Source organism: Onychomys torridus, chromosome 2 (genome assembly GCF_903995425.1).
Source record: "Onychomys torridus chromosome 2, mOncTor1.1, whole genome shotgun sequence".
In the NCBI taxonomy this organism is placed as follows: domain Eukaryota; kingdom Metazoa; phylum Chordata; class Mammalia; order Rodentia; family Cricetidae; genus Onychomys; species Onychomys torridus.
In genome coordinates, this window is record NC_050444.1 from 78,845,623 (window position 1) to 78,862,961 (window position 17,339).

Consider the following 17,339-nt stretch of genomic DNA (forward strand, 5'->3'; position numbering starts at 1 on the left):
AAATTATCACCAAGTATACTTTTTAGTTTCTCTATCCTCCAAAAGATGTATTCTCCAAATGTCTTTTGGGTGGGTATATCTCCAGGTGCCATTCCAGTGCCTAGAACTTAGTAGGCTTCTATAATTATTTTCTGAGTATGTAAATATATACATATATTCATACTGATCACTACCATGGTTTTTTTGGGTTTTTTTTTTTTTGTTTTTTTTTTTTTGGTTTTTCGAGACAGGGTTTCTCCGTGTAGCTTTGCACCTTCCCTGGATCTCACTTGGTAGACCAGGCTGGCCTTGAACTCACAAAGATCTGCCTGCCTCTGCCTCCTGAGTGCTGAGATTAAAGGCATGTGCCACCACCACCCGGTATTTTTTTTTTTTTTTAAATCTAGGAAAACTTAAACTTTAAACTTAAAGGTGAAAGTTACTTCAGTTTAAAACTGGGTATGGTAATTCTTGCCTATAATCCCAGCACTCAGGAGAGTGAGGCAGGAGTCTACAAGATAAGGTCAGTGTGGGCTATATATTGTGAGTTCAAGGTTAGCCTGTCTCAAAAACTGCTGAGAGTGAGAAAAGTCATTTTCTTCAAGGATGAGATCCCTAATTGGTTATGGAGTACAAAGTGGTCATAAAATGATATACATACAAGAGACATTAAAGGGACTGAACAGGTTATATTAATATATTTAGGCAGGGAAAGATAGATAGATAGATAGATAGATAGATAGATAGATAGATAGAAAGAAAGAAAGAAAGAAAGAAAGAAAGAAAGAAAGAAAGAAAGAAAGAAAGAAAGAAAGAAAGATGTAGGTAGGTAGATATGGAAGAGAAACATGGGACAGACTACAGGAAGGAAAGAGATAAAATATATCAAATATATCATTTGATATATTTTAATTTTTAAAATCAACAAAAAAAAATTATTTGAGTTTATAGAAAGAACATTATAACCTTTATCTTGAATTGTGAGTTAATATCTATTAATATGAAGAGAAAATTAATTTTCCAAAACTAATTTTCATAAATATTACTACCATAGATTTCCATAAAACTTTGATCTATTGCCTACAATTTGATAAGAGTTATAGAGAGTCTGCCCAGCTTCTGCTATAAACAGACCCGGTCTGCTCTCCACATTGGACAGTAGTCAAGGAGAGATGCAGAGCTGGTCCCAGTGCTGAGAATGAGATCCTGAGTGCTCAGCCCTAAACAGCACATCTACCTTCACCACCAAGGCTGAGGGGCCATCACAGAAGAGGAGGCAGACAGAAAGTAAGAGCCAGAGAATAGAGATGGGTGCTGAGGGATGCTGCCTCAGCACACAACAGGGCTGTCTAAACCATGACCTCACAGAACCAGTGGTTACCTGCACAAGACCTTCAGAAGGTCAAGACAGGCAAAAGAGTCACAAGATCATCCTGACACAGATGGGTAGATGATCTTCAGGAGCCACTCCATACTGAGGAGCTATTGCTCATGGATAGTTGCGGGGGGGGGGGGGGGATGAAGAATCATTGTCTATGGAGGAATTGAATAATGGTAGGTTTCCCATGCCCCACAGCCATGCACACTGGACTTAGTGGGTTGTCATAAAATTAAAATAAACAAACAACAACAAAATCAAAGACATGAAGTTAGGAGGGGCATGTTGGGGAGATATAGGGAGAACTGGAGGGAAAGGTACTTCAATTATATTTCATTGTATACATGTATCAAATTCTCAAAAATAAAATAAAACATAATTACAGCATATAAACATGGACTAATAAATAACTATGTAGGAAAGCATAAAGGATGTTCATATCATATAAAGCACCATCCATTTGAACATCTGTAAAACAAAGTCCTCAGGGCAAGAGTCTTACAATATGGACTCTAATAAAATCTTTTTAAAGCTCAATGAAACCAATCATTCTGAGGCTTATGTTTGCTTTGATCTTGGTGGTTTTGGGGCTTTGAATGTTATGGAATTCTCAATTCCAGGAAAAAAATCCTCTATGATATCTTTCATTTCATCATTTACAGAACAGTACTGAGACCAGTATTTAGCTGGTTCTATAACTGTAGAAAGAATGGTAAGCTGACATTGCCATAGACATTCAAAATGAAATTTCCTTGTTCTCTCATAATGCTGCATATATACCTGATAAATATTCACACTCTGGTTTACCACTATCATAAATTAGTGTGGCTACAGGACAACTGGGAATCTATAAAGAAGACAACAGTCAAGACAAAACTCACCAAGCACAATGACCACAGTCTTCAGAAGGCTCATCATGGTGTCCCGATTCCTCCTGGGTCCAGAACTATGCCGGGACATTCTCATAGTCCTCTGGCGAACATAGCCAAAGATGTGAGCATAGAGAACCACCATGACCACAAAGGTCACCAGGTTGAAAATGGCCCAGAAGACTAAGTAGGAGTCACTGTAGAGGGGTGCCATGTTGGAACAATGATCAATATCACAGATACAGTTCCAGCCCACACTGGGTATGGCACCCATCACAATGGCCATGGTCCAGATGACCACAATCACCACCACCACACGCCTGTTGCTCATTCGTGTATGGAGCTGCATGCGGAAAACCGTGATGTGCCTCTCAATGGCAATAGCCAGCAGGTTGGCCACAGAGGCTGTCAGGCTGGTGTCGATGAGGCCCTGCCGGAGGAGCCATGTGCTAACAGTCAGTCTCCGAGTATTGGGTCCTGTGTTGAACATCAGGTAGAAATAGGCCAATCCAGCAAAGAAGTCTGCAGCAGCCAGGTTGGCCATCAAGTAATAAATAGGGAAATGGAAACGGCGGTTGACGTAGATTGCCACCATGACCAGTAGGTTGGCCAGCATGATGAACACGCAGACAGTGATCCCCAGTCCCATCACCAGCTTGCTCACCGTGTTCCATTCTGTGGCAAGGTATTTCCCACTCCGGTTATAAAAGAAGGCAATAGACTCGTTGTAGAAGCACTGTGGTTCGTTCATGGCTGTGAACTGAAAAAGAAGATGAATGAATGAGTAAAAGAAACCCCAGATCCAAATTTAAAGATGGACAGACAACACAAGACTCCGATAACATTTGCAAATGAAGACCTAAAATAAAAGCAAAGAATCTGGAAATCTGACACAGAATAATATCAACAGCTATACTGGTCACTTAGTACTCAAGATTAAAGATGGTGAGACAAATAAATGACAAGGTCTCTGCTTGGTGGTTGTGTGTCATTGAAGTTTACAAGAAAAACCACATGGCACACATACAAAAAAAAAAGAAAAGAAAAGAAAAAAACCTTCCTTAAAAAGCCCAATATAGCCAAAAATCTTACAGAACTTTGCAATTGAAGTATTTATCCTATGGAAGTCTACTCTGCCCTGTTATTTAGTAAGCAGAGGTAATTTCTGGATATGGTATCATTGGCCAATTAGTCTGCATTTCTCGCCTCACACAGTGTTTTTGACCTGTGGCAGACATTATGTAACACAAGCTCCCAGAAGGACATCAGGCCCAACATTTCAAAGGTCATACTATGCATCAAAGATTCTTTAGCCAAAGCCAGCATGTACTGTTCAACATTCCTGTGGTTAGCACAACCCACCCCCAGGACTCTTCATCCCCAGAACAGCATTCATCTACCAATCTGTGACTCTCGAGAACTTTCTTCCCCCTTGGAAGGCTTAATGTAAGCAGTTGATGCCTGACACTGCTCCACAAGAAATAAAATATAATTAGTTCAGAGGATGTTATATGCCTTCCAGTGTAGAGTGATGCTGTTTTAAAATGTGTTTACTTACTTTTTTTTTCTTTTAATCAAAGTCAGTTGGAATATATTTGCATACTATTTATACTCACACTCTAGTCCAGAAAGGTTTGAGGTGGTCTAAATAGAATACAGGTAATCAATAAATAGTAAAGCAAAGTTAGAAAATAAAAGATAGTGGAGACTACAATGGGGGGAGGAATACATATCTGGTAGAAAAGGGGGGGGAGAATCTCTTCCTGAGACCTTCCGTTCATTGGAAAGTTCTAGAATTAGAAACTATTCCCTGAAGAAATTTCACATTCTTCTTCCTCTTCTCATGATGTGATTCTTAAATCACTAAGAAAATATGACAGTTTGTGTGTGTGTGTGTGTGTGTGTGTGTGTGTGTGTGTGTGTATTAGGGATTAGACCTAGGACTTTTAAATGCAATTGCAGGCCTGCACATCCAGGCCCACCTTAATCAATATTTTTGATTAATTGGTCTACTAAATATCCAGAGGTTGTACATGAATGTTTACAAAATACTAAATAGTTTTTAAACAACAGTATGAAATGCCTGAATGATTAGTCTTTTGACTTATGACGATGACATCCACAGTGTTTTCCCATCCCAACATTTCAAGTCACATTGCTATCAGTGCTGTATGATTATTTATTGGTCCCTCTCTTCATCAAAGAGATCATACTCCATGACCTTGTCTTACATCTCTTGGGGTCTGTACAGTCCACAGTGTCTCCCTCACTACAAATCAGGCCTATGGTGTCAACCCATTCCACCCCAAATCTTGCCCTTATTCTAGGTAATTCATTGATTTTTCCTGACTGTCATTTCCTGTGGAATGATTCATCCCTAACAGGCTTGAGGGCCAGCTGACCTAAACCAGTAAAAAAGATATTTTCTAAGAACCAACCTGGGTCTTCTTAAGGGCCTTAGCAACAGCAGCTGAGATATGATTTGGAGATGACCTAGATTAATGAGTAGCAGCCATGTCACACCAGCTGATGCATATTCATCAGACTTCCTCCCAGAGTGAGGTGGAGGGTATATAAGGCTTGCCTCTTCCTGAATAAACTGAGCTTGTTGTTTTGACATTCTCCCAGAATCTGTGTCATTGACTCTGTGTCTACTTGGTCCCTGTCCCCCAAAGAGAAAAACAGCACAGGATCCTGCCACAATTTCCTTGATTTCATCTCCAGTGACCTATTCCATTACCCCAGTTGCCCACACACATGATCACACATACAAGACTTTTTCAACCAGCCAGAACTGCCTGCTTTTGGAAATACTTGAAACATTCTAATTACTCATTATAATTTCTTGTTTTTCAATTTTTCTCTTGCAATGCCTAGTACCTCTGTCTTTTGAAGGCATCCATTTTCTTGATCCTTCTATTTTTTTCCCAATGAATTACACTCCCTATTTTCCAGTTTCTCTTTTATCCAGCTCAGGATCCCTAGTAATTGATTTAGTCCCTTTATTGTGAACATAGGAACACAGTCTCTTCTTGAAGATCTCAAGGTGACATAAATTCAGAACTTTCTGATTATATGAGCAACAGCTACCATGTTAATTATTTCTCTTATTGCTGTAACAAAATATCTGGCCAAAGTCAGTTAAGGATGGGAAGGTTTCTTTTTGGCTCATGGTGTGAAAGTATGGTCCAGTCTATGAGGAAAGTCCTGCCAGTAGAGTGTGAAACAGTGACTGAAACACACTCAGGATACAGGGAGTGAAACATGCTCTACTCAACTGGCTTTTTCCTTTGCAGTCACTGCAGGACTCCAGTCTATGGAATCTCTCTCTCTCTCTCTCTCTCTCTCTCTCTCTCTCTCTCTCACACACACACACACACACACACACACACACACACACACAGAGAGAGAGAGAGAGAGAGAGAGAGAGAGAGAATAGGGTAGGTCTTCTCACCTTAATTAATTCGATCTAGATACTCCCTCACAGATATGCCCAGACATTTGTGAACATATCTCAGGTACAAAGGGGTTATGAGCAGAACATTTTTAAGAAGCCTGAAGCTATGAATCTATAATCATCTCTCCATTTCAAATCTCTTAAAATCATTTCTGAAAAATCCCCTCTGCCCACTAAGGTCACTCATTCAGAGGTCCTGTAGGTTGAGTGATGGTTGTCTTTGGAAGCCATGTTGTACCTATCAAACATAACACAAAGAAAAATAATTTCTAAATACAAAACAAACAAATAAACAAAAAACAAAGTAGAGAAGCAGCGGTGGTACACGACTTTAATCCCAGCACTCGGGAGGCAGAGGCAGGCAGATCTCTATGAGTTCCAGGCCAGCTTTGTCTACAGAGTGAGTTCCAGGCCAACCAGGGCTTCACAGAAAAATCCTGTCTCAAAAAATCAAAAACAAAAAACAAAAAATATATAAAATTCCTAGAAAATAGAAATGCCAAATAAAATAAAAGATGTAAGCTAGCCAGTCAGCATGAGAGGATCAGCAACAACAAGAAGGAAATGGAGGATTAAAACAAACACCCAGTCATTCCAAAGATCCAAGGACTGGAGTCCAGCTGGAGAGGCGGAGCCCCAAACAAGGAAAAGCCACTGAATACAAAGACACAGTCAGTACTAATTTATGTTTACGTAAATTACAAAGCAATGTTAAAAGATGTTCAATTTTCCTATAGCTTAATGACATTTGGGAATCTCAAGGGTAAAAGAAAGGTTCTAGAAGCATAAAGGAAAAATAAGGAAAAAGCAAGCTCACCAAATGTCTAAGGTAGAAAGAACAGAATAACCCCAGTGTTTCTAATGTGAGAACCTTTAGACAGATGTTCTCAACCTGTGGGTTGCAACCCCTTTGGGTGGGTCAAATAACCCTTCCATGGGGGTTGTATATAAGATACCCTGCCTATCAGATTTTTACATTACAATTCATAACAGTAGAAAAATTACAGTTATAAAGTAACACCAAAAATAATTTTATAGTGGGGGGCGTCACTACAACATGAGGAACTATATTAAAGGGTCCCAACATTAGAAAGGTTGAGAACCACTGCTTTAGGACAAAACCCAAGGTATGAAAAACATTGCTGTATAAGAGAAAACATTTAAGATACTTGAACTCCACAGCGCAGATGACCTCACAGGAAACCTCCCACAGGCTCAGGGGTTTGGATACTTGGTCTTCAGGAGGTGATGCTCTTTTGAAAGGTTATAGAATTTTTGGACATGAGGCCTAGCTGGCTCACACAAGGCTGTAGGGGTGGAGCCAGGGAGTTAAAGGCCTTTACATCAGAGCTCTCTGCTTCTCTATGACTGGCCTGCTTCATGCTCCTGCCAACATGCCTTTTCAGTCAGGATGAACTGTGACTTCTGAACTGTGAACAAGAATAAACCCATCCTCACTTCAGTTGTTTCTGTTAGGAGCTCTACCACAATGACAAGAAAATAACTAATAAACACGAACGCTTGCGCACATGCGCACGCGCGCGCGCGCACACACACACACACACACACACACACACACACACACAGCCAAAACCACTGGTGCATAAAACTCCCAAGACATACGATTGTTTTCAAAGGGTCAAAAACCTAAACATAAAAGTAATTCCTGAAACCATTTACATGAGATATAATTTAATATTATTTTATTTATTGAAATAAATCTATCATTGTACCAAAAGTACTTGAGCTGGGGGAGTGGAATGTAAATGTCTCTTCGTGTTCTCTTATTGTTCAGGTAAGAATCATATAAGGGAGAGAAGAGGAGGAGGAGGAAGAAATCAAAACATATTAAACATACTATTTAAATTGTGACAATCCGCAAAAATTACCCAAATGTGCGGAGGCAAACAGTAATTTGGGTGATTGCTGAAGTAAAGTCACTTTCCACACTGAAGAAAACATGTGAGTGTTTTGCTGTGGATATCGCTGTATAAATAAAATGCTGATTAGCCAGTAGCCAGACAGGAAGTATAGGCGGGACAAGCAGAGAAGAGAATTCTGGGAAATGAAGGCTGGGAAAGAGAGATACTGCCAGCTGCTGCCATAACAAGAGAGATGTAAGGTACTGGTAAGCCACAAGCCACATGGCAACTTATAGACTAACAGAAATGGGCTAATTTAAGATATAAGAACTAGATAGCAAGAAACCTGCCATGGCCATACAGTTTGTAAGCAATATACGTTTCTGTGTGTTTATTTAGTTGGGTCTGAGCAGCTGCGGGTCTGGCGGGTGAGAAAGATATGTCTTGACCAGATACAAATTTCCTGCCTGGCCCACAGTCAGGACAACTCTAGCTACAGCATTTGGTCTCCAGCTGGTTGAACTGAAGGAAAGAGCAAAAGGCAAAGACTGAGATTCCCCAATGTATCTATGCAAGATTGTAAGTGGTTTCCTTTTTCACTTTGAGAAAAGAAACCAATATTTACTGTTAGAATCATAGGGACAGTATGAATATGTACTCAGACAAAATTCAGTAAATACTTTTAAATGAAAGCTATCACTCTACAGTCTAAATCATTACAACTAGAAATCCTTGTGGAGTAAGAAGCTGACAAATGTTGCCCTGGAGAGGGAATAAATATGCAGATCAGATAAAATTATCTTTAAATGAAATGTCCCTCCGTGGCAGAAAGTCTGCATTCACACGTCCTCCCTTTCCTCCGGTACTGCTCACTGCATCCCAGAAGCCAAGCGTAGGGTGGCGGTGGGACCTAAGTGGCTACTCTGAGAAGCAGATGCTCATCTTCATTTCCTCATCCTATCTGTGATCTTCAAAGTCACAAGAACTTGCCAAGGCTGAACTCTAAGGGTGTTGTTGTGGAGCTGTCTGAGGTCTCTCTGTCCTTCACTCACTCATCTCTACCTTCCCAGGCCTTTATGGAATGTCAGGCATGGATGCAGCTCAACATTAGGCCTTCAAAGGGAACCAAAGTAATATACCTGAGTGCCTGACGAAGCCACTTCCTGTCCATCTGACATGCCTTTTAATCTCCCACAAGGCAATTACACACTCATTAGCCAAGAAGAAAAACAAACACTTGGCATAAAGCTCACAAAATACTAATTAGACCTATGTGCTTCAGTAGGGAATCTGATAAGAATGTAAATACCATACTCCACTGGCATGATTTAATGGTATCTGAATCTATGCTGGGTAAAGAACCAACAATATGACATAAATGAAGTCAACTTGCTTTCCACTTCTGTGTATGCATATGTATGTGCAAATAGATCTGTGTGTCAGTATACATGCACAGTGTGTGTGCACATGTGGAAGGCAGAGCTCAACCTTTGGTATTGTTTTTCATCTTCCTTGGCTATTGAGACAGGATCTCTCATTGGCCTGGATTTGGCTGAATAGACTAGGCTGGCTGGCCCATGATCTCTGAGGGCCTGTCTCCATCTTCTTGGGATCACCTGTCTCCATCTCCTCTGGATCACATGGTCCCATTTCTATTAACACAGTGGAATGTGTGAGGATATGAGCTTCTCAGAGCAGGTCTCTTTCTGATTCTAATGTCCACCAGTTAACGTGTTCAATATGGTAGGTGAGGCTCTGAGTCCCAGTTCTCTCATTTTGAAATGGAAGCATAAAAGATCTCTATGACCTTTTCATTTCTAGTTATTAAATCTAAAATAAGCAAATGGTCTACACTTATCTCTTAATAAGAGTAGAAAAAGAGGCAGCATGGAATTTATTCAAATGTGATTAAGTTTACTACCAGGAAAATAATCCCCATCCTTCTTAGAGACTCAAAAACAAGAAAAATGGCATGATTTCCCACTAGAATTCAAGATCACAAAACAATACTGACAAGAACTACAAGATGGCTTAACTCTAGGCTCCCCAAGATGCTGAAGAATGTGCAATAATTAAATGCTTTAGAAATTCACCTAAAATAGTACATCAAGTGATGTTTACATGTGTGTAAAGAACCCATGGACAGCAGCAAACTGTGAGTCAGTGACCATTCATCACGAGAGCCTTCTCATGAAGGCTCTTCTCTACCAGGCTGAAGAAAGGGGAACATCATCACATTGGAAGGTTTCCAGAGAAGTCTGAGTGGTCCCTAACAGGAATGATAAAAGCCACGAAAAATACAGAAGACATGCAGGCTTAAATAGAGCAAGTCGTCTTTTAGATGCTTCTCTGAGCGAGCCAAGAACTGCAAACCAAGGTTAATAGGCTACACCCACAGCAGATTATCATGGTCAGTGAGGACAAGGTTTAAAATGCAACCAAAAAGCAGACATGGCCTTGTCTGAGGCAGTGAGTTTGAACTAAAACCCACTCATAGTGCTAGAAATCTTAACAATGTCCATATTAGTAAAATAATGGATCAGAAGAAACTATCAATTCACACACAGAGCAGGTAACAAGAAAGGTAGCTTCACACTAGGAAAAACAATTAGAGGAATAAGGACTTGCCCAACTAGGAGTCCCAGTACTCAGGAGGCCAAGGCAGAAAATGCAAGTTCAAGGTTAGCACAGACATGCATTGAAAAAACTACTGGAACTGGCCAAAGAGACCAAAACAAACATATGTCAGCTTGATAGGGTGCCAAGGCTTTACCCATCTATTGTGGAATATTATTTTAAGATGTGTTACATTTGTTTATGCTGTGGAACATTTTTTTTTCATGACACAAAGCTGTGTTGCATTTTTTTAAGTTGCATTTGTTTAACTCTGTAAAGTTGTGTTGCTTTGCCTGTCTAAAACACCTGCTTGGCCTAATAAAGAGCTGAAAGGCCAATAGCAAGGCAGGGGAAAGGATAGGCAGGGCTAGCAGGTAGAGAGAATAAACAGGAGGAGAAATCTGGGGGGGAAAAAATCAAGGAGTGAGAAAAGGAAAAGAGGAGGACTCCAGGGGCCAGCCACACAACTACACAGTAAACCACGGAGTAAGAAGTAAAGAAAGGTATATAGAAATAGAGAAAGATAAAAGCTCAGAGGGAAAAGATAGGCAGGCTAATTTAAACTAAGAAAAGTTGACAAGAAACAAGCCAAGCTAAGGCCAAGCATTTACAAGTAATAATAAGACTCCACGTGTATTTATTTGGGAGCTGGGTGGCAGACACCCAAAAGAGTCAAAGAGTAAAAACAACCAACTACACCCATCAACTCTTCATTCATTTAAAAATATTAACCTATATCATGCACAGACATTCACTTCAGGCTGTATAAACCACTACCATATAAAAAACCCATTTGGGCCAATATGATGTGATATGTGTGTGTGTGTGTGTGTGTATGTGTACATATATATATATGTATATTATACTACATATCATATATTATGCAATAAATATTTTTACTATATTATATATTATTTTGTTGTATTTATTATAAATTATATATCATAATCTCTGAAAAATTTCGAGGAAAATAAAAAAATGTATTTATAACCTATAAATAGTGGAAAGATTTTTCCAAATGAAACCAAAACATTGACCAAATTTAGCTAATCAAAAAATTTAAGCCGGGAAGTGGTGGCGCACGCCTTTAATCCCAGCACTCAGGAGGCAGAGGCAGGCGGATCTCTGTGAGTTTGAGGCCAGCCTGGTCTACCAACTGAGTTCCAGGAAAGGCGCAAAGCTACACAGAGAAACCCTGTCTCGAAAAACCGGAAAAAAAAAAAAAAACCATAATGAATGGGAGGGGACGCTTGTATGAAATTTGGCCATTTACATGTATAAGATTCTCTTTCCAGTGAGGAGTAAAGATTTCTTACCAAGAAAAACTAAATGATTCAACAGAAAAAAACATGGGCAAAGACGGCACGGACAGACAGTTCCCAGGAGAAGACCATAACAGTCAATATCCACATGAAAATTCTCCTCAAAGGAGCCAGATAAGGCTGAGCAGCATCTGCAGAAAGGTCCAGGTTTTTCCATCACAGCAAAATTACTTGTCTGAAAATGTCACGGCCAGTGAGGAGAGTCATACAATGCTAGAGAATGGAAACTCAGTACAACAGCTTTGAAAAATGACTCAAATTCACATAATCAGATGCTGGACTCTAGGGAGGGAAAATCACAAATGTGCCTAAGGAGATTCAATATTCTATAATTTAAAATAAAGAAGTAGCAGAAATCTGAACCACCAGAGAAGGAATAAATTACAGTATAGCCAAGAAGCTACACTAAAAAGAAACTAAATAAAGCCAGTTGACAGACACTAACCGTGAAAGCAAGTAGCATAGGTGAACATGTGGCACATCATTCTTACATTTAAAAATTATAGAAATTGATCATAATTATTCATATTTTCTCACAGAAACATATGCCCTCAAATACATACAGAGAGAACAATAATCATCAATTTATGATCTGGATGAAAAAATTAACAGCATCGGGAAATGAGTACAAGGACCTCGATAACCTTGCTGGTATATATTCATTTCCTTTATTAAAACACAAAAGACTGAGAAATTGCATCAAAATTTTAACCTTTTATGAAGCAAAGTAATGAATACATTCCTGTACATTTCACCTTTGTTTGACATAGCTCATCTAAAAAAAATAATTCAATCTATGCCATTCAAAGAAAGAGGTGGGGATGGGGCATCATGACTAAGGCTGTAAAGTGATTGCCAAAGATGCATGAGGACCTCAGTTGAGACTCCCAGCAACCAAGTAAGAACACCATGGGGGGTGCCCCTGTAACTCCAGTGCAGGGGAGGCAGACAGGAAGACCCCTGGGGCCTGCTAGTCAGCTACTCTAGCTGAATCAGGGGCCTCCAAATTCAGTAAGAGACCCTTTCTCAAAAGGTAAGGTGGGTGCAATTGAAGACAACTTCTTACAAAATAATAGTTTTTAAATTCTAATTGAACGCACACTGTCTGCTGACTGTAATCCTCACATCTGTGGCACGCCCTCTATCTGCTTTACCCTCCTCCACTGCGAGGGAGGTGAATTCCCACATGCAGCCACAGTGGCGCCCTAGGGCTCCAAGTTACTCATGAAAGTGTGATATAGCAGGTGAGTCCCTCCATATGGGCGTGTCTCACAGAGGTGGGATTACCTGACCACGTCATCTCTATACAACCCAGCTTATCCCTCCAATTTAGCCCTGAACTATATGACCTGTGCCACTAAGCTATGGAGCTGCAATTCTCCTGGGTCTACTCCTCTATTATTTTTGCCGGGTGACTTTATTGCCTTACCAACCACATTTAAGGTATTGCTAAGCAGAGTTCTGGAGCAAAGTGCTCAGAGTTGGGGCTCATGCATGAATCCAGTGAACAATCTCCAATCTCGGCCTGAACTTAGACTCCCAAACCTCCCTTTGCTGGCTGATTCAGACTCTTCTAACGTTAGTGTGTGGAGGTCACCCGAACATTCTGACCATGGAGTCACACAGCTCTTGCTCATCCACAACCATGCACACTGTCCTTCTAGCTACCAGACTTCATAGCTCTGCTACAGGCTGAAAGCATCTTTGAAAGTTGCCCTATGGCACCACAGCCCCAGCTCATGCTAAGGAGTACGTAGAAAAAACACACCTTTCCCTTCTTGACAACCTGACTACAAATGCGATTTAATCAGGGCGGTGTTAAAGTGACACTCTGCAACTGTAGTGTGGCAGGGTCATCACCCAGCAAATTCAGGCTGATTTCTTTAATGATAGTCTCATTACAGCAAGGTTCAGAGCTCAAAAGACGACAACCCCTGGACCCTACGGTTATGGTAAACACAGGACACTGTGACACTGACATATATGCTGACTCCGTAACGAAAGTTTGAGTATCAGGAGACCCTAGAAGTATAAAACTGACACACACCAGAGTGGATGCGAAAGAAAAAGCCACAGGCCCTTTAAGAACAAAGAAGCAGCTTCACTAAGCATTACAGACCGAACCAATTAAAAGGACACATTAGAAAGATAAATAAACCAACTCCATAGGTATCTTTTGTGGTTTACCCTAGGCTCCCCACCACCGCCCATGTGATTTTATCTTAGGAAAGAAAAATTGAAAATGAGCTCTCAGATTCCAAAATAAGATACCCTCCCAAACTTGCTGCGTTTATAAACACAGAAGGGGCATAAATGAATTTAAATAGCAATATAAGAAGAAATTTAACTTCTAATCGAAACACAGATCAAGATGGAATAAGTCAGAAATCTCCATGTTTATCTCCCCATGCATTTATTCCTGGCAATACATGGGACTTTTCCATAGAGTGTTTATCTAACTTGCTTTCCTCTGATGGGTCTTCTGGCATAAGACAAATGCACATCCTATACACAAACTGTTCTTCAGTAACCACTTTCTCCCTATAAAGGACTCTCACAACCACCATGGAGGACATGGTGAGAGCTAACATCTGCCTGGTATCTATTAAAGACGCCACAAGGCACTCAGCAGATGTCTTCCCATTTATACTCTCAAGAATGGTGCACATTGTTTTAATCCTACAAAATGAAAAATAAAGCTGCAGGAAAAACCTGTCCTGAAAGTTCACTTAGCTGTGGTACACTATAGCTTAGACTTGCAAGCTCTGTATAGATCTAAGCCTATCAACGCTCTCTCTCAGGCCCATGTGTATAAAGCCAGATCACATTCTGCCTTCATTGTGTGGCACAGGGAACATCACATTGCAATGAATGGTTCACACTAAAATAGTATTTCATACAACTATTAATTATTTATGATTTAGTGTAATAAAAATCATGCATGACTCCTTAGCAATCAAATTTTACATGCAACTATTCCCTTGACTTTCTTACATGGGACACTCCAGTGTGCATCTCATTTTTGTAGTCTTTGTTGGTAAAGCAGTCTGGTTATCATTTCTGTGTTCTTCAGCGAGTGAGGAAAATGAAACTGTCTTTTTAAACGATGTGCGTTCGTGGGATGGATTAATAACCAAAGAGTGAGTGTGGATCTGTCCTCTGGCTTCCAAGATGACATAACTGAGTGCAATGTGATGTCAGCAGTTGCTTACAGTTCCTACGTGTGATAATGGAATTGTGGTTCTATAAACAAATGATATCGGCAGATGAACAGTGAGATGTGTGGACTGCTAAGAGATGGAGCAAAGCTGGGGGCTTAAAGTGGTTTACCTTCCCCCAAGTGAAGCAAGTGGGCCTAATGTTGTGGAAGGAGCTTATGTTCATTCTTGAGAATGTTTGAAAACCTCCTGACCGTGGGATTCTACAACACCACACACACACACACACACACACACACACACACACACACACACACACACACACGAGGGACAGAGGGAGGGAGGGAGAAGTGAGGAGAGAGAGATTTTCTGGACTCAAAGTAACATATCCAATGTTGCAATGCAGAACTCGGCATTGAACTCAAAGTAAAAGCTCCTAAGACGTAGACTTTGAAAACACAAAGGCTTTTAAACAGTTCCAGACCTCAGATGAGAACTGGGGGGACAGTCTGCTCCCACACTGAAAATCAACACAATCACACACCTTTAAGAAAAACAAACAAAATCACTTAAAGTTATCAAAATCTCTCCGTGCTACTAGTGTGAACACAAATGCCATCACACACTTGACAGGCAGAAGGGAACAGAGTCCACAACACTGAAGGCAAAGGTCCCTTCTTTATTGGAACCCCAGGGATGGCAGCCAAGCACCTTGTACGTGCTCAGACACCCATCTGGGGGCTCTATTACCAGGGCATATCACCGAATGACATGCTCTGGTATTGAGCTACTGACCCTTTCATTAACATCGAAAATAAAACTTAAATCCAAGTTTTACCATTCAACTCCCTGGAACCTCGTCAACCACAATGAAATAAATGTTTAGCTGAGTTCTAGAAACAGAAGACAGCAACTACTCCACACCCTCAACATCCACAGGATAGGAACACATTACCAAACTCTGTGGTTCCTGTCTACAAATACATCTCCTCAGGTTCCCTTGGATATGGCTGCTTTTTATCAATTCCAGACTAGGGTAGCTATAAATCAATTGAGGCAACTTTCTCTGGCTGTCAGTCCACCCATCCTGGGACTCACCTTAGTGATGTCAGGACTGGGAGCCGGCCCAGCACAAGAAAACAAGCCTGCATCTTGGAGACCAGGCAGGAGCAAAGCAGAGAACACAAACTTGTCTGGCTTCAAAACACAAGGCCTGCCTGGCTGAGTAAACAGAGAGCCAGGGGCTGAGTGACAATGGGCGCTTTCTTCCCTATTGTTGTTTGAAACAATTGCAGGGCTATTTGTTCATATTAATTAGTTTATGTCTGGTATTGGGCAGCCTTCACTCGAAAAATGTTCTTTGTTACCAGATGAATAGAAAAACAAACAAAAACCCACAGCCTTTTCTTTTTCTTCCAATTGTTGCCTTTGCCTAGGAAAGGGATTTTCAGGCCTTTCCCACTTGAATGTGAGTTTATCTTCATACCGGACAGTCAGTTCACTTTTCAGAAGAACGTAAGTTCTCTGGCTGGATAATGTGAGAGTAAGACGATTGCACTGTGGGAGCTGCTCATTATGTGCTACCTAAAGAGATGCTGCCCTCATATAATTCAAGCCTTCGCTGCATCAGGAGACAATAGGTAACAGAAGAGAAGACATCAACATAGGCTGAGACACAGAGGCAAGCCTGCCTTGAAGGAAACCATGACTGTACAAAGCCCAGAGGAAGAGTTGGCCTATAATCAGGAGGCTCATCATGACCTAGAGGCAGAATCCTAGAGCCAGGAGACCCAAAGGTCTACATCTCTCCTGAAAAATAAACAGACTTGCTCTGTGATCTAATTATCCCAACTTGTAGCTGACTCCTCCCAATGGCTCAGTGCCCAAATAACAAGGACTATTACTGTGGTCAGCATGGGGTGAGAATGGGACTAGCTTACTCTGATTGGCATTGCTATAGAATTTGCCCCAGATCATTGTCAAGTCAGGGTTCAAACATAGGTCTAAGACTCAAAGGCCTGCGTAGCAATCTAGCAATCTTGAAACTACACAGGCTGTGTGTGTGTGTGTGTGTGTGTGTGTGTGTGTGTGTGTGTGTGTATGTGTGTGTGTGCATGCGTGACTATAGAATGAACCCAGAGCCTTCCATATGCTAGGCAAGCATTCTAACACCACAGGCCTCATTAAGATATTGTTCAGTTCCTTAATATGGCTTTCAAAATCCTGAAAAATCCCAAACTTTATAACTCACCCATTCTAATACTAAAGGTTTGCCGATCTCTGCAGTGTAAATACTACACCATGACTGATTGCAACCAGCTCACCAAATGCTGGGTTTGGTTTGGTTTGGTTTCGTTTTTAAAGAGATTTATTTTATATTTGTTTGTGTGTGTGTGTGTGTGTGTGTGTGTGTGTGTGTGTGTGTGTGTTTATGCATACACATGAGTACAGTTGCCCTCAGAGGCCAAAAGAGAGCATTGGGTCCTCGGAAGCTGGAGAGTCACAGACCTGTGAGCCTCCTAGTGTGGATGCTAGGAATCAAACACAGGTCCTCTGCAAGAACAATTCACATTCTGAACCACTACATCCCTCACAGAATTCTTCAAAGTGGTATGGTAGAGGAGCTTCTGGGGACAACCCCATGTCCCAAGCCACAGTGCTCACTGAACTAACCCTATGCTGTGCTCTTCTCATTGAG

At 40.9% G+C, this 17,339-nt stretch overlaps 1 protein-coding gene across 4 annotated transcripts in view; it reads right to left on the reverse strand.

Moving 5' to 3' along the window:
- The window catches only part of Lpar1 (lysophosphatidic acid receptor 1), a 119,635-nt gene that overhangs the window by 49,589 nt on the left and 52,707 nt on the right, over positions 1-17,339 (reverse strand). For 3 of the 4 annotated variants that reach the window (XM_036179547.1, XM_036179546.1, XM_036179548.1), the window contains exon 3: positions 2,239-2,986. In XM_036179547.1, coding sequence (XP_036035440.1) covers positions 2,239-2,986 — 748 coding nt within the window. Of the gene's footprint in view, positions 1-2,238; positions 2,987-15,739; positions 15,862-17,339 lie in introns of those variants that run through there. The other variant, XM_036179549.1, reaches the window with a different exon arrangement.